This window comes from Lissotriton helveticus, chromosome 2_1, assembly GCF_964261635.1.
Source record: "Lissotriton helveticus chromosome 2_1, aLisHel1.1, whole genome shotgun sequence".
Classification (NCBI taxonomy): Eukaryota; Metazoa; Chordata; class Amphibia; order Caudata; family Salamandridae; genus Lissotriton; species Lissotriton helveticus.
Genome location: NC_136059.1, coordinates 884,971,836 through 884,997,333, shown reverse-complemented (window position 1 = coordinate 884,997,333; position 25,498 = coordinate 884,971,836). Strand labels below are relative to the sequence as shown.

At 41.5% G+C, this 25,498-nt stretch overlaps 1 protein-coding gene across 1 annotated transcript in view; it reads right to left on the bottom strand.

The window, feature by feature from the left end:
- CHSY3 (chondroitin sulfate synthase 3) overlaps nt 1-23,443 on the bottom strand; it is a 749,858-nt gene extending 726,415 nt beyond the window's left edge. Inside the window, exons 1-2 of the mRNA XM_078675615.1 lie at nt 23,398-23,443; nt 21,842-21,882 (exon numbers count right to left, since the gene is read on the bottom strand). Coding sequence (XP_078531741.1) covers nt 21,842-21,882; nt 23,398-23,438 — 82 coding nt within the window. The 5' untranslated portion in view covers nt 23,439-23,443. The remainder of the gene's footprint in view (nt 1-21,841; nt 21,883-23,397) is intronic.
- Between the last annotated feature and the right edge of the window lie 2,055 nt (nt 23,444-25,498).

The window sequence follows — 25,498 nt, the reverse complement described above, 5'->3', positions numbered from 1 at the left end:
CACCCGCTCAGTGCTTGCGGTGCTACTAACTCAGTAAGAAGTGAGGCCACGTACTCTAAACTCTAAAATGGCACAGTGCACGTGCTCACGGTCTTTTATATTAGTAGGGTCACGTGTCCTGTGACGCCTGTGCTAGATGGGTGTGGTATGGGTATATACCAGGTGTGAGGGAGTGGCTGTGGCATCAGTGTTGCCAGATTGGGCTAGATCACTCACAATTGGGCTATATTTTTCCAGTTGTGTTGTAAAATTTTGGGTGTGCTAGTTACCAGATTATAAATATATATAGAAAGCTCCATCAAAGTAGTATGTTAAAGCGCTTCATAAGACAAATAATTACTTGGCATACTGATGCAACATCAATTCCAATGCATTCACCGCCTGCTTGACGCTGACCCTGCCCCTCTTTCCCTAAAAACTCAAAAACTGAACAATTGCCAATACTGTTCTTTTAACTTGTTTCTTTTCCAACACACATTTGATTGAAACTAAATGTGAATGTGAGCTATATGCTTCACTCTGAATTGATCATTTACTTTATTATACTCTTTTTTTGTACATTTGTTGGTTAAATTTCACCAAATTTGCATAATCAACATCTACAATACAAAACACATTACATTAAAATACACCTTACTTTTGTACATATTCACAAATATTCATAAATCCCAATCATTCAAACATTCAAACGTTTGTCATCCACAAGCACCCATACACTCATATATACATCTTAATCAAAAATAAAAATGTTTACAATAGCCATAGCAAAAAAATGTCTTTCTTATTTCCTTCAATTTGGAACTGTGACTTATCTTAGATTCAAAATTCTTATGGCTTTACGATACACTCTTTCCCTAAAGTACCAAAATTTGGCTAGTTTGGGCTACTTTTTAGTTTGCTTTGAGTTATAGAAAGCTTTAAAAATCTGACAACACTGGTTGCAGGTGTCCGTGTTGGAGTGCTATCCAAAGTGTCACTCCATGAGGCAAGTGTATGACGTTACAACGCATACTTTTACCACACCTACCATTACCACGCAATTTTTACAACGCAGGATCCATTACAACGAAGTACCATTACCACGCATGTTTTTACAACGCATATACCTTTACAACGCATACAATTACAACGTAAGTATTGGTAAGTATATAATATTTTTTTAAATTTTATTTAATTAAAATTAATTTAATTTAATTTAATTTAATTTAATCAATTTAATTTAATTTAATTTAAATTTAATTATATTTAATTTTTAATGTAATTTAATTTAATTTAATTTAATTTAATTTAATCAATTTAATTTAATTTAAATTTAATTATATTTAATTTTTACCCTGATCCCTTTTACCCAAAAACCCAAAACTGACCCTGAACCCTAAAAATACCCCTTTACCCAAAAACCCAAAACTGACCCTGAACCCTAAAAATACCCCTTTACCCAAAAACCCAAAACTGACCCTTAACCCCAAAAATACCCTTTTACCCAAAAACCCCAAAACTGACCCTGAACCCTAAAAATACCCCTTTACCAAAAAAACCCAAACTGACCCTGAACCCTAAAAATACCCCTTTACCCAAAAACCCAAAACTGACCCTGAACCCTAAAAATATCCCTTAACCCAAAAACTGAAAACTGACCCTGAACCCTAAAAATACCCCTTTACCCAAAAACCCCAAACTGACCCTGAACCCTAAAAATACCCCTTTACCCAAAAACTGAAAACTGACCCTGAACCCTAAAAATACCCCTTTACCCAAAAACTGAAAACTGACCCTGAACCCTAAAAATACCCCTTTACCCAAAAACTGAAAACTGACCCTGAACCCTAAAAATACCCCTTTACCCAAAAAACCCAAAACTCACCCTGAACCCTAAAAATACCCCTTTACCCAAAAACTGAAAACTGACCCTGAACCCTAAAAATACCCCTTTACCCAAAAACTGAAAACTGACCCTAAACCCTAAAAATACCCCTTTACCCAAAAAATGAAAACTGACCCTAAACCCTAAAAATACCCCTTTACCCAAAAACTGAAAACTGATCCTGAACCCTAAAAATACCCCTTTACCAAAAAAAAAAAAAACTGACCCTGAACCCTAAAAATACCCCTTTACCCAAAAACCCAAATAATATTTTTTATAAAATAATATACTTACCAATACTTACGTGGTAATGGTATGTGTTGTAAAAGCACCTGCGTTGTAAATACATGCGTGGTAATGGTATGCGTTGTAATGGATCCTGCGTTGTAAAAAATGCGTGGTAATGGTAGGTCGTTGTAAAAGTTGCGTTGTAAAGGTTGTATACCCTCACAATATGGCCAACATGGAAGGTATGGAGAATTACTGACCCTATATTAATCCGTAGTTGCACACAAGAAAGATGGTGGACATGAGCCTTCTGTGTGGATATGAATGTTTATTGCACATTCAGTGGAGTGTTGCAGCTGTAGCAATACAGGTCCATGGAAAGTTGAAGTTTCAGTTTTTGGCACATGGAGGGGAGCCAATTAGAGACAAGGTCATTGTGGGAGTTAGGCTGCGCCAACATATGTACTTATACAATCACTCCTACGATCCTCACTAACTTATACATTCAGTATACACTCTCCTTGCAGTACTCTAATGATGCAGTCTCTACGTACGTATTTGTACAATGACCGAAACAAAGTTACATAACTAAAGATTTCCCCCAGTGTCAAAGGTAAGATTGTTGCATACGCTGTCCAGAGCACTATGTAATGTGGTAGGGCCTAGGGGCAGAATGTTGCATACATAATGAACACACAGATACAGATAGATAGTGGAACTGGGTACGGGCACGTGCGCTTAACTCCTTTTTATTAACAGGGTCACATGTCCAGTGACGTCTGTGGTGGGTGCGTGTGGGGTGATTGTAAGACAATGCTCCGTGAATGGTTGGTGGTGGCAACAAGTACAACAGTAATCATTGGATCAGACACAGACATTCAATCATAAAGGGTCAATGATTTGTGCTGCACTAAGGTACGGGTACCAGATATGAAATGGTACAGAAAAGATTCTATCGTAAAGGGTTCATGACTTGTGATACACCAAGGTAGGACAGCAGATGTGAAATTTGACACAAAATATTGTATCAGAAAGGGTGCATGAGTTGTGCTCCTCTGACGTAGGGGCATTGGAAGCGTTCAGCATGTGTGCAGTCAGCGATTATGCATGATCTGGGGGGCCGCACTGGGAGCAATGTCTCTTGCCTATTGGACAGCGTCATCTGCTATTCCGCTTCAATGTGAATTGTGAGCCCTGCTGTTTGCAGTGTGGGTGGATGGAACAAAAGATGAAACATTTATAAAATACACTGTCATCAGTGATGTCACTGACCATGTCATGAATGATGTAATGTGTGACGTCATCAGCAGTGCATTGCAGGGGGCGCGAGTTATAGTTAGCTGAACTAACTACAACAGCAGAATTTCTATGGTTTTGTATGAGTGAAATGTCCAACTAACTATAACGTCCCTGAAACCTTTGTTTTTTTCAGTGAATTTCCCAAAAAATTTAAATGCTAATTTGTAACTATAACATCCCTGAAACCCATGTTTTTTTCAGTGAATTGATATATATATATGACCGTCCATTTTGATGCGCTTTCTTTTTTGCACTGGTGTGTAAATAAATAACGCAGAAAACTATCTGTTGCTGTGCCGTGTCTTTGGTCTACTGAACGTAGGAAGAAGAAGCTGTGGCAATATATATATATATATATATATATATATATATATAACATTTTCCTCCAGACCTCCTTCCCACTCCTGGACCATGGCGAAGGATCACAGCACCACAACCAGCAGGTTATCCAAAAAAACTGTGCTTTATTTAAGCCAAAGTGCAATCACAAACCGTAGAGGAGGGTCTACGCGTTTTGGCTCTCAACCTTCTACTGGACCATAGAGTCTAGGAGCTCAGAGTGTTTCTTTTAAAGTGCTAGTGCAGATACCCACATATCATAAGAAGACAGACTAGAGAAAAGTCAAGCCAGATTAAAAAAAAAGTTTTGCTAAATACAATAATCATTCTTTTTTAATTTGAGACAACATTCTAAATTCATTTGATTTAAAGTGCGAGTGATTTTCGGGAAAAGTATATGGAAACAGTGGAAGAACCTCGTGGGTTCTAGGTTTATATTGCGCTGATTTTTTCACTATATGCCATAATACCTTTTGCGTAGAACATGTGATAGTCTGATTTCGATAAACATATGTCTTCGTAATTTAAACGAAATACAGTTAGTAAACAATCTCTATTACATGAGCCGATCACTATGAAGTACTTTGTGACATAGTTCAAAAATCCGACAATCATTGAATGGATGTTAAATTTCAATTGTGTTCTTGCATATTTAAAGTGACTAGTGCATTCATAATATTGATCTAATTCAAGAATATAGATATATTCAAATATGATGTATAGAAATAATACAAATTAATTTAATGTATTATAATAAAAATGTGCCTCATCTTAATTTTGAATTAAAAAAGTTAATAAAATATGTTAATATAAAATTAATAATTTTCTTTTTTTTAGTTTGCTTACATTAAATTAAAATCATTAGGTATTTAGCAAGTTTAAAGAATGTAATTTAATATAACATTACTTTTTATGGCAGTCTCTTCTACATCCCTTTTATCATAATTTTCTATGGGGGGGTGCTACAATAACTGTCAGTAGCCATGGCTGGTGCTAGATGTACTCCAGCTCTGAGCTAAAGTACTTTCATGACTGGTTTGCATCCCTTTTAGTAGTAGTAACAACAGATGTGCAGTTTGTGAATAGGAGTGGCCTTTGTCTTTTGTGGGTGGGTGAATATCCCACCCTAAACCTCTCCCGAACCCACCTTTAACCTCTCCTTACTCATTCCTCGACCACTCCCCTTTATTTACAAATATTCACCATTATCCAGCCACACACACCATCTCTCCCACATTTACAACAAAAATCTATGCCTGTGTGAGCAGAGACACTACAGTAGGGACAGAGAACTCTGCACATTAAAAGTCAGGAAAGGCAGAGGCCTAGGCCTCTGCACGCAGATTGTGAATAGCATTTCCTAGTATGTTTGTAGTAGTAATGTAATACTGCGAAATGTACTACTGGGTGCAGTTTATGACTAGGCCCCTAAGTTGCTGTTAGAGAACTTCAGACAAATACGGGCCCAATAATAGCCTTTGTCATGAGTAGACAACTTTGTGCAGCTTGGACGATAAGGAAAGGTCGATGACTTCCTTTGTAAATTTTTCTACAAATTGTATCCCATATTTTAGAAACATTACACTGATTTTAATTGATTGTTCTACGGGACACAATTTATGTAGTGAATTCACTGTTTGGCTCTGAGGTGTAGTGAGCTATTTAGTGTAATCAGATCTAACCGCTAGCACTTCTAATTTGATGCTGCTATATATGTTACATTTTATAGTTGTGTGCCCATATTATTTTTGCATATTTGCACATTTCTGATATCTCCACTTCATTTGATGTGCTCCTATCTGTGGTGTTGTCCAGTGAGGCCCCAGTACGTGTGGGAACGTAACTCAGGGACTGAATAAATAAAACACGGAGCCGAGTGTTGTGCTTCTGATGGCTGCCGCGTACGCCCGTCTCCTGATGTCACGTCCGCAGTATTTGCTTTATTAAACTTACATCACATGATTGGGACCATACTATCTGGCCCGGTCCTAGCAGGGGTGAGATACCAGGATCCCCTCCTTTAGGTTGCACATGAGTGCGCCCTGCTAGTCGCAGCCATTACCTCACGGGTGCGACATAACATTCCGGCCAAAAACATGAATTCAATACAACAACTGTCCGGTTGCTTAGGCGGCAGGATCTCCACTCATAATGCTTAATAGAAAAAGGAACAGTGTTACATGAAGTAGTTCTTCAGCTTCCGGGTCGGCTCAGGATTGCGTCTGCCCACTGGATTCTCCTTCCGCCTCCTCACTGGATGTCAGGTGCGGGAACCCCCGGGCTTTCTGGCACTTTGGCATTTCCTCCAGCCGAGGTGTCAGGGTCCTTCTAACAGGCCAGGGTCCACCCCGACAAGTTGCAGAGTTGATTCACCAGCTTCCTCCGAAGGATCAGGAGCGGGCTGAGTGTCAGCGGGGCACCTGTTCAGTCTCCCGGCTCCACTGCCTGAAGATGCGATCTCCAATAGATAAAACTGTTTGAAGTGAGCAATGTTTTGCGTTACAATTTCCCCACCTCTCCAGGCCATCTTCCGCGTGCCTTGCCCTCTGATAACAGTCCAGAGATATCTTTTGTATGGGAGACTAAACTTTCTGCTAGTCATGCGGTTCCTGAGTAAGACTTTAACTCCTCGTTCCAGGTGCACCTGTTGAGCTCCTCGGTGCTGGCTGACTTGAGCATGCACCCTCCGTCTCTGTTCATCTATCCTGTGGTCATCAGGGTGTGCTGGGCGCCACTGGGGATGATGCGGGATGGAGTTGGTGATGACCCGTCCCATCGACAGGTGTCCGGGAGCCAGACCAGTTGCGGTGTGAGGAGTTTGCCTGTAATTTCTCAGGAAAGTGAACGGAGCTAACTCCATGGGCTGATGGCGTTCCACTGCTGTGCGGATCACCTTATTTAATGTTCACATAAACTGCTCCGCCTCCCCGTTGTTTGCGGCCAGCGAGGAGTGATCCGCCGTTGCTTGATACCCAGAGAGGTTAGATAGGTAGCTAACTCAAGTCCTTGAAAAGGCGGTCCATTATCAGTTTTTAGTTCTTGAAAGATGCCGTGAGTTGCTATCACCTTTTCCAACTTCGGGATTATCTCGGCAGCACGCAGTGTGTTGACAGTCTCGATCTCCGGATATTTGGAGTAATCATCAATGGCCACAAAGTTATGTCTCCCATCCGGCAGGCTTCCGAAATCGAGACTGACACTCACCCATGGATGCGGGGGCCTCGGCTCAGTGATCACGGGAGCGGGCTTGGGAGTTCCTCCGGTCGTCTGACACCACTGACACTGATGGATGGCAGCTTCCATGAGCTCATCCATTAAGGGAAACCAAAGTTTGCAGCCTGGATTTTGTTTTAACCATCCCTCTTGCCCACTATGGCCCAGTTGTATGACTCTAGCAGTCAATGAGGAGGGAACCACCAGCCAGTGTCCTCGCATGAGACATCCTGTGGTGTCTTCGTAAGTTCTTCACGGATGGGATATAGACTCTCCAATATTCAACATGCTTCCACGGTGAGTATTTTCCACTCTTCCCTGGCTTTGTGCTAGTTTCTATGCTTCATAGCTTGCTTGGCTCTCTGTAGGCATTCATCTTTGTCAGTTTAATTTTTCAGACTATCCATTGAGAGGGGAATGGGACATGATCTTTCCATAATGCATCAGACATATGCCTCCGTGTTCGCGGCATCTTCCTCCTCTTGGGCAGTAGCCTTACTAGGATGTCTGCGGGATTGCGGCTTCCGGGCTGGTATTCAAGTCGACAATTTTAGTTCTGCAGCTGCAACATCCACTTTTCTATTCTCGGCAGAGGTTACGATGAGGTACTGAAGAAGAGGGAAAAAAGGGGTTTGTGGTCAGTGGCCCCCACAAATGGCTTGCCGTACACGTAAAGGTGAAAGTGGCGACACCCCCAGTGAATGGCGATAGCCTCCTTTTCAATCTAGGAGTACCTCTGCTCGGTGTCAGTGAGCGAGCGGCTAGCAAAGGCCACCGGGGCCCAGTCCTCTTCGGCATTGCAGCGTTGCATTAGCACGGCGCACAGTCCCTTTGGGCCTGCGTCTACCGCAACCAGCGTTAGTTTCTGTGGGTCGAAGAACGCCAGAGTAGGGGTGGCTTACAGGGCATCTTTAATGTCCTGGAATGCCTTGGTCTGTGCTTCACCCCACACCCATGGGACTGAGTCCTTGGTGAGATCCCTTAGGGCTTGAGTAAGGGTTTTGAGGTCTCTGATGAAGCACCAGCAGTAATTCACCATGCAGAGAAAACTTCAGACTTCTGTGACGTTGGCTGGGGCTGGTACATTCTTGATGTCGCGGACCTTGTCGGGGTCCGGATTTACCCCTTTGGCTGAGAATATATATCCGAAGAACTGCAACTTGTTTTTTAGGAACTCACATTTTTCTCTGTGCAATGTTAATCTGGCGTCTCGAATCCTCGGAAGGACTTGCACCAGGCAGGAGTTGTGCTCAAAGATGGATTTGGCATGTACCATGATATCATCACTCACATTGGTGCCTCCTGGAATGTCCATGATTAGCTTGTGGATTACATTCCGGAACACTTCTTCTGCACTAGACACTTCGAAACTCAAGTGGGTGTATCTATGGAATCCCACATGAGTAGAAAATGTTGTGATGTTCCTGGAGGCCTGATCTAGAACCAGCTGGTAATACCCAGGCCGCAGATCGAGCTTCGAAAACCAGCACGCCCGCCATTTCTCCTATCAAATCATCAATAGTGATGTATCACTCTCTTTTGATGGCTGCGTTTGGCAATCTCCTGTCGACACATATTCTGAAGGCCCCAGGTTGCTTCGGTTTTTGGGTGACGACTATTGGGGAGACCCATGGGGTGGGTCCTGTCACCTTCTTGATTATGCCAGCCTGTTCCAGCTTGAGCAGCTCCTGTGCGTAGATGAAAAGCCACTCTTCGGTGTCGCAGGGCCACAGGTTGCACCGTGGGGTCAATGTGGAGGTGTATTTCCTTTCCTCTGTTTTTTTCCGATCCCTCGAAGACCGACGCAAACTCAGTGAGTATGTGCTGGACTGATTCCTGATGTATTCGGAATGTAAAGGTCACTTTGCCTAGGTCTTCCGCTGCTTGACATCTCAGAAGCATGCCTTGTCCATCTTCGGTAACGTACACTATGGTGGTTACCGACCTGTTCTCATGTGTCACCATCGTCTTGAGTTTTCCTCTCATCTCCAGTAGCTTTTCCTGCCCATAGGAGAAGACAGTGATCTTTGTGGGTTGTAGAGTGGGTGCCGGGTGCATGGAATCGTAGAGAGCTGCCAACATTATGTTTATGGTGGCACCTGTGTCCCCGACAGCCGTGACGTTATGTGGTCCTACTTGAATGCAGCACTGAGGCAGCCGCCTGCGTTGACTTGTCGCTGCTCCGATCATGTGCACTTTGTGTACTGTTCGTTCTTCTACTTCGTTGTCATCCATGTCGCTCGATTCACTGTCACCCTCGGGTACCAAGTCGACTGTTGGCTTGGGTTTTCAGTATTGCTTCGAGCTGCATACTTTTTCAAAATGGTTGAACCTGCCGCAGCTGGTGCATTTCTTGCCTTTCGCTGGGCAATCAGCTGCTTGTTGGCGGCTACCTGTTACGACGGTCTGCGGGCCTCGTCGTGACTGCATTTACCGGTTCCACTTTGGCGGGCGATTGCAGGGCCGCCTCCATGTGCGCAGCCTGGCTTTGAACAAGTCTATCGTGCACCAAGGGTTCGAATTTCCGTTAGTGGCTTGCCTGACTCCTCCAAGATCCATTCACCAAGCTTCGCTGATGCACACCCTTGGATTATTTGCCCTGTAATCTCTTCCGTCTCATCCCTAAAGCCACACGTGGATGCCAAGTTTTTGAGTCAGACATGAAATGTGTTGAGGGATTCGCCGGGCAGTTGTCTAGCCTGATAAAAAATGAAGCATTCGTAATCCTGGTTAGCCATGGATTCGAAGTAGCCTGTGAGGGCATTAATGAAGGTGTGGTGAGTCTTGTCGTCGTTTCTGCAAGCGTTTTCGTGATGCGATGAATGTCTTTGCCCCCTAAGTAAAGTAGCATAGCTCTCTTCTTTGTCCTTGTGGACTTTCGTGGCCTTGAAGTATATCATGAGGCGTTCCAACCACTCCTTCCATTTGGGAGACTAGGCAGATGGGGGTCTCTCCACCACAAATGGCTCAATTGCCAGAATAGTGGACATGGTGAGCCTCTGTAGTGCATCGTGCTACGGTGATACTGTGCGCTGTGTCAGTCGTCCCTCTCAGTGGGCCTGGGGCACTGCCACACCATGTGAATGGGGAAAACATTCTCAGTTGTCGTGCACTGCAGACTTTTGGCACTACCACTCTAGTATTTTGGTGCGTTGCAGGCTTGTGGCACTGCTACCTGGTCAGTATGATGCTGATCAACGTATCTTCCAGCTTGTGGGCACAGCAGGACTCCTGAGCAGAAGTACCACGGGTGTGCAGGCCTGAAAACGGCCGGCCGAGCCTTCCTCCTCCACAGAGGGCCACTGCGCATGTGCGCTGACAGCAGACACATGAGGGCGCGGAGCGTTGTGCCTGCTCTGATGGCACAGATTCAGCCGACCTGCCACGTGGGTGTGTGGAGACCAGCGCCTGTTCCGGTGGTGAAATTGCAGCTGGCCTGACTTGTGGGCGTCGGGCGCTGATGGCAGGATCTCTGGGGCACGAGCACCGCGGGCCTTGAAGGTACCACTCGCGGCCGCCCCAGTGCAGGAACACGGCAGGGACACTCCCACCCTCGTCGCCAGTGTGGTGTTGTCCAGTGTGGTCCCGATACGTGTGGGAACGTAACTTGGGCACCGAGGGCTGGGGGCCAGATAAATAAAACATGGAGCCGAGTGTTGTGCTTCTGATGGCTGCCGTATACGCGCGTCTCCTGACATCCCGTCCACGGTAGTCGCTTTATTAAACTAACATCACATGACCAGGACCATACTATCTGGCCCGGTCCTAGCAGGGGTGAGATACCAGGATCCACTCCTTTAGGTTGCACATGATGGCACACTGCTAGTCACAGCCGTTATCTCACGGGCGCGACATAACACTATCTAGCCTACTCACTGTGCATTGGTTTGTGTGTATTGTCCATTACTGTGACCATGCTTTTAACTACTTATGTTTTTAGGTTAGAAGGTAAATATCTGTATTATTTTGCTATTTATGCATGTTTCATGGGGTTACACCCTTAAATAAAGTTATGAATCACTAGGCCCCTAAGTCGCCCTTCCTGTCTCTTTATAACTCTGCCTGTCTCTCTCCCCAGGCGCCTTTATTTCTTCTTTCCTCTCTCATCTTTTGCAGATGATGTAGCGTGATCTCCATATTATGTGTGAGAAGATCATACATTAATGACGATTCCTTTGGATTCTGGTTCCTGAATTTATAGAGAGAAATCCAAACTACAAATACCACAATAGAAACAGAAAAAACGACTAATAGTTACGAATGAAAGCTACTAGCATGAGGGTGCCCCTCCTCTTTCGTGCTTTCATTTGTTTCTTTCCCATTTCACAAAAAAAAATCCTCACTTTGACTAGAAAGGACAAAGCTGACAGCAAAATTAATATCTAACAATATATTAAATACGGACAGCTGGAACCCTTGTTTGAAAGGCATGCTGGGTAGCTGTTCTTTCCTCACATAAGACTGTTACATCAGTACCTTGCACACAGGACACAGCTTTAATACACCACCAACACAACCTGCTACAGCAGGGTGTCAAAATGCAACAAATAGACATGTCTATAGAACGACCCTGCCGCTGGGAGAAAAAGAATACACAAACGCCCAAACATCCGTTTGTTGCACAACCAAAAACACTCGTTTGAACCCATGCGGTTCAGTTGCAGGTCAATAGCATGACCTTCACAGAATATATTATTGCTGCAATAAAAGTTTAAAGCTGGAGGGAGTGCGGTCAACCGAAAATTTAGAAACAGTCTGTTGGAGCACAGGACTTATATTTTTGTTCGTAAATCTCGTTTCAGAATCATTTGTCTAAACAATTCACATTTCAAAATAGCTGTCAAACACCTCACACTCTTTGGTAACAGAAGAAAGTCACTCAAATATTTCAGAAAACCCCTGGGGTCGACAGAGACAGTAACAGTGTTTACGTTCATACAAGGAAGTGTCAAAAGAAAAGCCACTGCAGGTAAAAGGGCAAGGTAAACCGGCCTGGCAGAGTCATACACGCTGTAGTCTATGTAACCATCTTCTATTCGTGATTGTCTGCACACCTGACACCAGTTACATGTGTCTAGTGCTAGTTCCTGGTAGCTTGATGCACCATACAAGTAATAGGGGTTTGTGGCTGAATACCAAGAGAAAATGGACAAATATTATGTAACGTATTTACAACAAGTCACAGACAATGATGTCATTAGCCACACAGCTACACATATGACACCATAATCGTGTGATGCTAAACACGATTTAGTATTGCAGCATGGTATTAAGACTGTCAAGAGGTTTCTTGTGTGATTTCTGTCTTGGAAACATACAAAAGCCTTCACAGAGATGATTATCTGAGGGTAAAAGAAAAATATTACGTTTAAAAAATCAAGTAATGTCACCCACTCAATTTTGCCCATTGCACCTGTTTTTATTTGTACTTAGCAGTCAACGTAGTGCTAAGCTGCGCTAGTTTGCTCAAATTTAGTAGGTAAGAGACTGCATTGACTCCTCTAGGTATTTTCTACTTTTCTTCCACTTAGCACGTCTTTTGCGAAAGTAGTTTTTTCCATTATATTATGATACAGTGAGGAAAATAATGTTAGGTATTTTAACTTTTGCTATTTGCATTCATTGGAAAAAGGAAGATGTGATATAGCAAATTATAATTAATTCAGATCTAACGATAAGTAAAAAAAAACATTAGTTTATTTAGACTTTATCTTCCATAAAACAAATAGTATTCATTCATTAAATAGTAAACGACTAGTAAAAATAAAACATGGATGTTGAAATAATCGAGTTGTTTGCACAGGAAGCAAGAACTACATTAATCAAATGTTGTTCTAAGTTTGTACTTCCAAACGAATTCTAGCACTTTCTTTTTTAAAAAGGAACCCAATTCTAGTTTCAAAAGGAGAGGTAAACCTGAAAGCAAAAGATCTGTCTATTGATGTGGAAATATTATACATTTTTACCAAAAAGAGTCTTCAACATCTGCTTAGAGAAAAGTTTGAATTTGGAATCTCAGCATATTTGGCAGTTGCAGGCACAATTTCTGCTATTGGGAATGGCAATTTTACTATCTCGACACAATGAGGCAGGGGCGAATTTTCTGGTCTCAGATTTTTGAATTCTTGACCATAGCTGATATTATATCCTGCTCTAAAACAATTAGAGTTACATATTTGAAACCTCTATTTTTGGAGAATAATCTCTCAACAATTACTGTAGCATATGCATTTTTATTGAATTAAATAAAGAAAGGAGTGCAATAGTGATTACCTTATATCTAAATGCTTTCATAGGGTTCTGTTTTAATATTTTTTCAAGGCCAATCATTGGTCACTCTATGGACTTCTTTTAAACCGTTTTAAAGGTGTATTGTTTAGTTCTGTTTGAATGTGTCTCTTTCTGCACAAAACCTATCCTGCCCATAACACAGGGACCTTGCACCAAAGACCAAGGGAGCCTTCTTTGGCGCTAGGCAGTAGATTGTGCCCCAGTGCAGGCAGAGATCAGGAATGCCCCATATATTGGTAAATACGGTGAATTACTGCCCTCTCCCTTTCACGTAGGGCAGTGCAGCAAGTTGTCTTGCTGCATTGCATGAAGGATTGATAAATCTGGCCTTAAGCTTGAAGGTGTGGTATTGTTGATGTGTAGCATCACAGGGATTATTTGTGACAAGGATGACATCAAGTTGAAGGGGATGATGGCTGCAGAAAGCCCCGCCTCTGCGTAGTTACACAGGTGACCGCTGCTCCTCCCCCTGTAATGGAGCGCGCAGACCATTGTACCTTGGCGCCATACCCCGTAGCGGAGGTCTCGGTCGGCTGGCTGGCTTTTTGGTATACCAGGCATTTTCGGCACTTCTGCAAAGCGGGGGTTTGGAGATTGTCCTTCGCTGCTCAGAGCTGCTTTACGGCTGCACAGCTCCTCGGCTGCTTCACGGTGAAGCTCACTGCAGGAAAGTAGTCAGTGCAACGGCGGCTGTGCTGGGGAGTATGACAGCAGGTGTTCGAGCCACGTCAGCGGGAGGCTAACGAGCAGATGGAGAGTGGCCCAGATGAAGGTTGGCTGTTGGCTGGTGGCTGCTGGATGTCTCCTACAAAAATATAAACCGACCTGAGTACAGCCATTGTGAGCTTGCTTGTCACATTTTGAGCTGAGCTTTTCTACATCTGTGTGGCAATTAGAGCTGGAGGGGATCCTGAAGGTGATCTTGGCACTTGAATCTGTAGTGACAAGTAGGGATGGGATTGCTCAAGCTTTCATGACTCATTATCAACAGCTCTATACTACCGAATATGCAGCTGGGCAAGATTCTATACAGAATTACTTTGAGGGTGTTGATTTCCCGAGACTCTCTAATTACCTCGTAGGACAGATACAACTAGACATAACAGGAGTTGAAATTCTGGCAACCCTAATTTCAACTGCTGAGCGAAAGCCTGCGCAATGACGGGTTGCCTATAGAATTTTACAAAGTATTTGCAAAGGAGTTGACCCCCTTCCCGATAAATCTTTTCATTTATATTAAGAATGGTGGTGCTGTTCCCTTAGTTTTCAAAGAAGCTATTATTGTTAGATTCGTGAAAAAGGGCAAGAATCCTAAGGATGTTAATTCCTATAGACCCATCAGCCTTCTCAATGTTGATTACAAAATCTTTCTGAAAATTTGGGTGCAGCGTTTTACACCCTTAGCACATGAAGTGATCCACAGAGACCAGCCTGGGTTTGTTGCCGGGAGGTCGATGTCCTCAAATACGTTTTTTTTAGTACAGGCTCTCGACTACTGTAATATTAACAGTACCTTGGCTTGTATTATGATGGTCAACGCCAAATAGGCGTTCAACCTGCTAAACTGGAACACCCTTTTCTATGGCCTCGGTAGGTTTGGGAACCCTCCCCAAGTTACCAAAATGCTCTGGAATATCTATCAGTGGGCTCAGGTGGTGATAAATGCAAACCGAGTACACCCTTGTCTCGTCCGGGGGACGAGACAAGGGTGTACACTTTCCCCTTTATTATATTGAACCCCTAGCTATCCAAATTCGCGACAATGTAGCAATTAAAGCTCTAATTTCAGGTATGTCCAAACTAAAGCTGTTTGCAGACAATATCATTTTATATCTCAGTCCCGAGAGTCAGAATTTGGAACTGGTCCTAAGAGAATATAGCCAATTTGAACTGATTGGGGGTTACAAATAAACCAAAATAAAACTGAAATTCCAGTTTTAAATTCTGATAGGGATTTTCTTCCTGCAAATTTTAAACAGCAAGCCACTATGCCAGACCCAATATGCTATTTGCAGATGAATGTCTCTGACCAATATGAGCAGCTATATAAATTGAACTACATAGCCATGCAGGGTAAAAATAAGAAACTGTTGCACAATTGGTTGCTTCTACCTTTAACTTTGATAGGCCATGTAGCACTAATCAAAATGTCCATTCTCCCTTTACTTGCTTTTCTTGTTTTTTATACACTTCAAAATCAATATTAGTTACTTTAAAGAACTGGAAACAATGTTTAGACAGTTTGTCTGGAGTAAGAAGACTCGAGGGTTAAACTCTTGGCATTACAACTAGATGTTAATCAGGGTGGGTTAGCATTACCACATGTTTGCACATATTACGAAACAGCTGTTTGAGATCTAACAGCTCATTTTTTGGTGTCAAACGGTTTAATAGACAATTGTTTTAAATAAAATATGCAGGAAGATGGCTCCCAGATCCTGATATTTCTAAAAACTTCTAAACTAGACTAGATATAAGACTCTGAAGGATTATTCCTTTAGATTACAATCCTTTTTTAGGCAGACTGGTTGTACTGGGTTTTACTATCTAAAATTAGGTGACTGTAAATGTTGAGTCTCCAAATTCAATCTAGTCAGCTTAGAAATTGGAGGGGATGTGGGCTAGAAGAGCTGGGACATTTTTCAGAGTAATTACCTGACAAGAGGTACAGGATAGAAGTGGTGACCAGAGCAAGCCCATTTTTTTAATAATGACAGATTTTACAATTTTATACAATTTCTCGATTAATGGTGCCCCATCTAAGCTGGTGACTGCTCTTTTTGGAGCAAAACTAAGAGTGGTGGGGATTTAGTACCATCTTCTGAGCACTCAAATTTAATCTTTATTGGTCGAGAATCTCTTTAAAAGGATAACCTGGGAAACTCAATGTACCTTCTCTAGTCAGGAGTGGCAGGCCATATGTCAGTTAGGAAGCATGGCTTTAAGAGCAGACAATTTTAAAAGAATGGCCTTTTTTGCCCCGGTGGTTGGCATACTTTACACCCAAATCTCTCAATAAAAAATATCCAGAAGTTGAGAATAAATGTTTCCACTGCCAGGCAGAAGGGCAAGGGGCTTGGCTACATATATTTTTTATGTGCCCAAGGTTAGGGCCTTTCTGGGATGAGATTTTTTCAGTCTTAAATCGGACGATCCAGAAGAGGGTAGATTTAGAGGCTGAGGTTGCCCTCTTCGGAATTATTAAATCCAGACCAAATCTGACAAAAGTGGAGGAGACTTTTCTTGCAATTTGCTCCCTCATTGCTCGCTCCCTAATTCTTAAGAATTGGAGGTCTGCGGAAGCACCTACATATGTGGGGTTTTTAAGTAAGATGAAAAGGACCAGAAATTTTGAAGAAGCTTATGCAGGGCGGGTGGGCGCTACAAAAAAGTTCACAGCGATCTGGAAATATTTATTCAATCTCAACACTTCGATAGGCTAGAAGTCTAATTTAACATAATAAGTAGTATCATCTAAAATTTAAGGCTGGGGGAAATGTGTTCTTGTTTTTTCGGCAAATTCAGCACCTTAGCACTTTAGCACTTTAGCTTTTTAGTAAGTTTGAATTGTATACCCGCAAAGCTGGGATATTAATTTTAATACTCCAAAAAATGGGTAAACCGTTAGAATATTGCTGCAATATGCTCCTTACACTTATTTTTCACTTTCACTGTATTGGTTTTATCCATGTTTTTGTATGTTTTGATCAAATTATGCTTTTTAAAATTCCCCGTTGTTTATCATTATGTCATGCCCCTGATGCTCTGCTCAACAAAAAAAATAAAGGATGATATCAAGTTTACTGGAATATAGAATAACTGTTATAGCACTGAGAATCTAAAATGTGCATCTTGTAGGTGCCTGGTATAGAGGGAGATGGGTAAAACTGAGATGAGATGTTGATGATTCGCTTATGCTGAATAAACAGAAGCAGTAGGCAACTAGTGAGAAAATATATAAATCCGCCTGCCCAAAACAATATCAGTACAAGAAACTTATAATGCCTCAACATGAAATTGCAAGAACATCATGGCAGCTAGGCCTCAAGTCAGAAGCTGTCAGTACCCCATATGGATAGACTGGCAATGCCTTTAGCTTATGGCCCACATATTCAATAAGGCAAGCATTGTAATGCTTATTGCCAAAACAGGCTCAAGCAAAATCACCCACCAAAGTAGGAGGAATGCAGTGTGTGTAGAGTGAACTCAGTACATGGGGAAAGTGAACAGCCAGGTGCGAGACTGGTGTTTTCTTCCGCAGTGCAGGAGTGTAGCTCAGTCAGGACATTTGCAAGCTCGCAGTACCCAAGTTTGCGCCCACCCACTGTACCATAATCCGTGCTTGATTGAAACAATCAACAAGGAAATTAGCACAGACCTGTGCATGTGAGGCATCAGTGCACAAGTGCAGGAACATCTTGTTTTGTGGGAGATCGCAAACTTGTGTCACAAAGAAGTGCACGTTGTGCAATTGTTAAAACACACCTTTAGAGAGGAGACCTGGAACAAGTATCTGTATTTAAAGCAAGAAACTGGAAAGGGTACACACACTCCTGGGATACGCCGTATTTACGAAACATGGCCTGGCACTGTATGAACCAAGTTATGCTGGGTATGAGGACTCAGAAAGTAAGACTTCAAGCAAAATATCTTAAAATTTTGTGCAAAAAGAGAATGCATTGCATAGCTAAAGGGCAGCAAATATAGCTGTTAACAACAATAGGGGCGAAAACAAGGGTACTGGGTATCAAATTGGATACTGGTGATGTGTGTTTTTTTGTATCACTGTTGTAAGGTCTGTGGGGGTTTGGTACGCTCCTGTATTTTGTGCTGGTGAAGCTAAATATTAATCGGCCCCCATTTTTCCTTATTTCAACGGGAGAACGGACAATGAAATGAGCAAAATGGAAAAAAGTCTGCCATTGTTCAAAGGTATGGAGAATACATTTCTGTGCTGAGAGGAACGCCTCACTGCTGATGTAAGCCCTGAGGACAAGAAGAATTTGATCATTTTCCATTATTGTCTACCAATAAAGTTGTTCATTTAAATTAATTTGAGATATGTTTGTAAAACCCATTTACCCTGAAGAAGGCACTTTATTACAAATATTTATTTTTGTGAAAAGACTGCAAAGAAATGGTGGGTCCATTAAAGATTATTTAATATACTTAAGGAAGCTCACATTACATTGTAAATTGGGAGGGGATATAGTTGAAAGAAAGAATAAGGGAATAATTCATGTTAGGATGCAACAAGTAAGGAATGGGCTATGGCTGAAAGAGGATGAACAGAGACTCTAAAAACTATGAGCCACAAAGTGAAAGAAAGTCATGCACAGACATATAACATGAAGTGTTACAGGTATGGAACACACAGTGACTTGGTTAGTAGTAGGAAATGTCCAGGCAAATCATGTGAAAGGAAAGAACATTATTCAAAAGAATGCAGAGCTCCAAATAATTACAAGAAAATTAATTAGATCAATGATCAATGTGAAGTGTGTTAGGATGTGAGAAGATAGTGTGCCAGGTATTAGAGTAGAAATAATCTGGACCCATAGGCAATGTGAGAATCGAAGGACTTGGAGTAGAGATGCTATTTGAGTTGGGAGGCAGTTAACTATGGTCTGTAACAAAGTAGATGAAAAGAGCTTCAAGGGAAAAGTCAATCTGTATTAACCAGGCATCAGACAAGTATGTTTTGACCTGCCAAGAAACCTGGGTCTACTGTCTAAGAACTAACAGGTTAACAGAGTTGGCACAGCTTGACAGGTTTGTTAACACTATACAAATTGCTATAAATAATTTGGAAAACAGGGTGCAATATTGAGTCGCCTGTATATTTGTTAAAGCAAGGTTTGATTAAGAATCTTCTTTTTGCTTGCCCTGCCTGTTTGTAATTGTGTTTCACCTTGCAGCTTATTGTAAAACATTTTCGTAATTGACACTATAAAGATTACTTGCCATCAGACGAGGTGGATATGGTGGTGAACTGATAAAGCTACTTTGATGCATTAAAGGTTCTGTGCAATCTAGAGGAAGCTACTAAAGGTTTATGTGCCATTAAAAACAAGATTACAGCATGAGCTGTTCTCATAAGAATAGGGTTAGTACTAGATCCTAACCCTAATCCTCCCACACCTGCTGAAGGAGCCAGAGATAGCTGAACTTTAGAGGGTCTCTGCACAGTTCAAATTAGACTGATCCAAGTGATCTTGTGAAATTTGTGCCCATCACCCTTTGTTGGTCTTCAAGGTGCCGAAATACTCGGTGTTGTTTGCAGCCCAGGGGATTCAGTACACATGACTGTAGATGGGTCAGCTGTTGTTGATTGTATATTGCTTCCAGGCAGTGAGGCAAAGGAATCATCGGTGTGAGCAGAGAGAGTCTTCCTGGCAGGATGGCTGGAGAGTATCTGTACCCTTCCCTGATTAAATTTTATGGGGCATTTCCTGTAGCACACATAAAGGAACCTGACACCAGGCCTGCCCTTGACATTGACACCCTAGACAAATTGGAACCAGGACTATGGGAAGAACTGGCCAGATCCAGATTTGGTTGCAGGTCAGGGAATTCCCCCACACAAAGACTGACACCAGGTATAGAAGTAGGACCTTAAGAACCTCTCATCATAACACTCCGAGACCTGTGGAAGATTCCAAAGAAGGACTGACTGCTGTCTGAGGAAGAGAGAGGGTCCTGATGATGCAAGAAGGTTTGTACATGCTTGCCTTGAACCCAGGCTACTGATACCGACTTCGAGGGTCAGTTGGCTGATCTCCTATGTGAGCTACAGGACACAACAAGCTTTCAGAGGTTCCAGGTCTTCCTGCAACTGCGCAGCTGACCAGCACCAACTGGACTTGCCTGAATATGCCTGAGGTCTGCAGCTGGCCTCTGGTGGAGTGAGTACTGATTCTCAAGAGGCAACCCCTCCAGGTTGTAGTCCTTTGACCTGCATTAGTGAGAGCTCCTCCTGAAGAAAAGGTGAAGTTACAGATGTTTTGGGCTCCTCAAACCACAAAGTGACCCTTTCCCAGGAGAAATTGACTGCCCATGATGACCACCAATACTTCGCAGCAACAACTCTCAATGACCGACAACGCAATTCACGCCAACGGCGATCATCCGCAATGATCAACCAACATGAAGCTCCAGCAATGACTGGCTCTTCACGATACCTGACACATCTGAATATACTCCAAATAGTGAGTATATTGTGCATTTAATCCATCTAGCATAAGATTTCAAAGTATAAGCACATTCAACAAGCAATTAAAGGATCACCGGAAAACAATTAAATTGCAAACATCAATGTATTCTTTACATCCAAAACATGGAGAACATGGGACTTAGTGTGTTTGCAAGGTTATTTCCAAGGCAATAGAAAGGAGTGAAAGTTAAGTGCTCATGTGTGAAATAGCTTAGAAGAAGAAGTAAGAGTGCATCTAGGGATATTTACAGAGAACACGTTAGAATATTCCAAAGCGAGGGCTCCCGCAAAAATATTACTGATAAAGCCGGTACCCCTACAAACAAAGACAGACCTACCCTTAATTACCCCTAATTACATTCGCAATATCACTAGTTAATCTGTAAAATGAGACTTAATCTCTGATGGCAGTGGTAGAGGGGGTGTTAATGTTGGGTGTAGGCCAGATTAACTAGTGATATTGTGAATGTAATTAGAGGAAGGCCTGTAATTAGAGGAAGGCCTGTCTTTATTTGTAAGGATACCTTGCAAATACACTAAGTCTGATTTCTGTTCTATATGTTTTGGATGTAAAGAATAAATTGATGATTGCCGTTTAATTGCTTGTTGAATGTGGTTATACTTTGAAATCTTATGCTAGATGGATTAAATCCACAATATACTCACTATTTGGAGTATATTCAGATGTGTCAGGGACCACTTGTTTTCCTTACTGATCAATATCCAGGTCCTTTGAATCTTAACTGGGTTACCCCATTTTCTATAATGGCTCTTCAGGATACAGCAACAACCGTCTGTGATGCTCAACTTGCTCCTCGCACCAACAGTCTCATCATCATTTCCCGCAACCCCCACTGGATGTATGCCGGAACAATGCATGCCTTAGCTACTTATGCCTTTGCCACACAGTCTTTACCATGCATATAACACTACTACGCACATCTGTACCATACACATACATCGGCGCTCATTATACCATTACCTTGCATACACTTACTAGACATACCACTGCCATTCTAATGATTTGCAAGTATTTTATTGTCCCATAGGTAAATGTTCCTAAATACAAATTAAATAATAAATAGTAATAATTGATAATAATCATAAATAGGAAAATGCGTGGCGCATCCGGTTAACAAAGTAGAATGCCACCCAATATGCTGAAAAATCCCGCATTCCATCACAGCAAAATGCAAAAATATTTCCAACATATTATTGCTATGCAACCCATCCGAAACCAATGCAACACTGCACATCAAGTCAACACTATGAAATTGTAATCCATTTTCTATATTAAAAATAAAAGATTAAAAACACATCTCAACATAGTACAATTTATGAAACGGATTAACACATTCAACATAAAAACATTTGTCTTTCTTTAATTTCAGTACTTGCAGTGTCTCTTGTCTCCAACCAAGATGGCTGTCGCATACTGTGAAGAAGATTAAAAAAAAAATTTTCCACGTTAAACGAAACAAAAACAAGCCAACTGCACACAATCATGATGACAAAACAGACGGTTGAAGTAAGGTGGCCACCTTTATTGTGAGGAGAGATTACCTGAGCCCAGGAGTCATTGGAGGTGTGTTCAGTATTTTCCATCCCATTGTAAAGGCATAAGAATTACTCTAGGTGACACTGTTGACAGGACCACGGAGCATAACCACTCTGCCTCTGCAATGTAGACTGAAGTGAGGGAGAACATTCAACAATTGAAAATGCTAGCATCCATCTACAATTAACCCTGTAGTGTAGTTTTGAGGGAGGTGGCCCAAATATCCCAATGCATGTTGCTAGTAGTATGTCCATAATTCTCAATTCAAGGAGAATGGTTCAGAGCCAAAAATTTACGAGTAATCCCTAAAGAGTGATACCACATTTCTATCTTGACATTAACTTTCCTACTATTTGTCAATGAAATACGTCTCGAATGAAAACTAATCTTTAGCACAATGCATAATTTAGTAACCCTGGAGTATACTGACATTTGGATGATGGATGTAACGTTTAAGTCAACACCTCGTCCATTCACCAAAATGTACACTCTTCATGCTAAAATGAACAACACAACTGTTCAATTAGTGTACAGCTAACTTCCTGACAAGAAATCCTCAAATTACACTGAATTTGTATCAATAATAAAATCCAAAACAGTGACTAAAAGTTCTCAGAAAAATATAATCGGTTTCGACTTACAGACGATTAATACTATTACTAAAATTTACCCTCACACACCAATTCAAGGATGTTTTGTTTTCACATTTCACATGCATATTGGTGACAAATTAAAAACATATCCTTGGCTAAGAGTTATATGGCAAGCAGTAAACCACAGTGTGAGTTGAAAGAACTAACAGCTTTTTGTTTTGTACCTCCTGAGCGGGTAGATGAGTTCTACACATCAATTACAGAATTGGAAAAGGTTTCACAAAATAAGGAAAAATTTACTCCACTGCTAAATTACTTTGAGGGAACTTGGACTGGCCATTTAAGTAGGTCAGTTCACAGAAAGAAGCCAAGGTTTCCCATTGACTGGTGGAACTGTTACTCAACCTACTTAGAGGGTGATACAAAAACAAACATAGCCATATAGGGACGTCAAAATTCATTTAACAAATCTATCAGGAAATCTCACCCTAACCTTTATCGTTTCTTGGAAATTTTGAAGAAAGAACAAAGGTTCCGGGAAATGAGAATTGCGCAGTCATTGGTACTCTGAATCCCCTTCTTTAAAAAGAAAAGTAAGGAAATGTCTGAAAAACTATTGGCAAAAATCCATCAATTTCCATTGCTGGAAGCTTCAATCTACCTAGACAATATTGCATACATCTTACACTCTAACATTAACTAACAACCTCTAGAGTTGCTTGCTAATATTAGCATTTCCAAATTCAATTTGCACTTATGATTTAAAAAAAAAAAATTAGACATTAGTTTGTGTTCCTACCTGTAGTTGTCTTCTTTCTTCAACTCCTGGTGACATTTCATTAAACCTGTAACCAAGAGTCTTGAGTAATCGAATAATCCAAAGAGTGAAACCCAAATCCAGGAAAAAGGCCCACAATTGTCTTAAAAAAACAAAAAAATATCTCCTACATCCCATTATTTGGCAATACTCAGAAAAGCAAAAAATAAACCAAAAAATAAATTATTTTTTGGTTTATTTTATCACTTATTACAAAACCACTAAGTAGTAATCAATATTCAACACAAAATCCCCCAAATAAGGAAGGCCTGCAGTAATCCATCCATGAATCCTGAGTTTTTCCATCAAGCAGGTGGTCTTTGTCTTCAAAAGTCACGACATGGTAAAACACCATGAGACAACAATTTTTAAATATTGCTTATATTTCAAATAGGTTTAAAAAAGTTGTGACCATGTTTTTTCTAACTTTTTAAAAATATAAGTTACAAACAAACCAACCATCAAGATGTGTGCATACAAGTACAACCTGCATAAGGATGTATTTGATGTTAAAACAACAATGAAATAGAATTCTTTACTGTACAACATCTATCTACCTCCCTAATCTCTCCTTACAATAAACTTAGCCATCAATATGTTTAAAAGAGTAAAGTCAGTTTTTCTTACCTGACCATAGCTCTTCCTTTCATTTGATCTTGACCACAATGCTCTACCGACTGTACAGACAGATGCAAAACCACTTACGTCAAGCTGGAAAGTGAAAAGAAAAAAAAGGAAATTTGTTCCCCATTAAAGTCAAGACTGACGCTCACTCGGGTCAAGCGGCCGTCATCTTGTCTCCATCCCTTAACATTTCTATTGTAGTTTTAAAATTATCTTTATTACATATTTATAGTATTGAATATCCTATAAATTAATGTGCACTAATTAATACACAGGTATTTAAATGATCACCTGAGTATTAATTCACTTCTTCACCCAACAACCCTATACCCATTACATCCTGACCCTAAAACATTTTGTTGTCAATTTTAAAATATTTTACACATTTATTAGTATTTAAATAAATATACATATATACAAATTTGATTATAAATATATCATATACAAAATAATTTTTGCCAAAACACACCAATATATTAAAATAGCCACCTTGCCAATACTTACATATACTTACCTATATACTTACCCAGTAATGTGTGTTAGCATATAAAGTAACCAATAAAAAACATTACGTACATATGGAATAACCTATATACTTACCCAATAATATGTAATAAAGAAAAGGTATTTGCATGGTAATGACATGCCTGGTAAAGGTAATGACTGTGTGGTAGTTTTATGCATGGTGAAGACTGCTTGATAATGGATGTTCCTCCTACCAATGGGAGATACAATGGGGCAGGGCAGTAACATCATAAACAAGCACAAGATGAACAAATTCCCACAAAGAACTGGCCATGGTGGAGAGGAGGATAGCAACCAAGCATTGCAGGCTGACAGAAGCTGCAGCGTACCTGAAGAGATGGATAGGACTAGCTGGAAAGGAAGCTCACCTAAACACTGAATACTGAGTGGGGACACAGCAGTGGTGGAGTCGACCCTCTCATCACCCCTCCAGTTCTAGGCTCCTTCAAGCTTGCCACCCGGAAACACCACCAGCTGATCCGCGCCGCCAAGAAAACAGCATTCAAGGACAGGCTGGACAACAACGCACACAACAGCAAGGAACTCTTCAACATCGTGAAAGAGCTCTCCAACCCCAGCGCAGGAAACAACGACATCACCCCATCGCAAGACCTCTGCAACTCCCTCGCCTCATACTTCCACAACAAGATCGCGGACATACACAACAGCTTCAACAACCAACCAACGCACACCATGACCGAACAACCACCCCCCACTACCACCCTCCACGCCTGGACCCCGATCAGCACCGAAGACACCATCCGCACGATGAACTCCATCCACTCCGGATCTCCGACCGACCCCTGCCCTCACCACGTCTTCAACAAGGCCGACGCTGTCATCGCACCCCACCTGCGAGACATCATCAACACATCCTTCGACACCACCATCTTCCCTGAGAGCTGGAAACACGCCGAACTCAGCGCTCTACTCA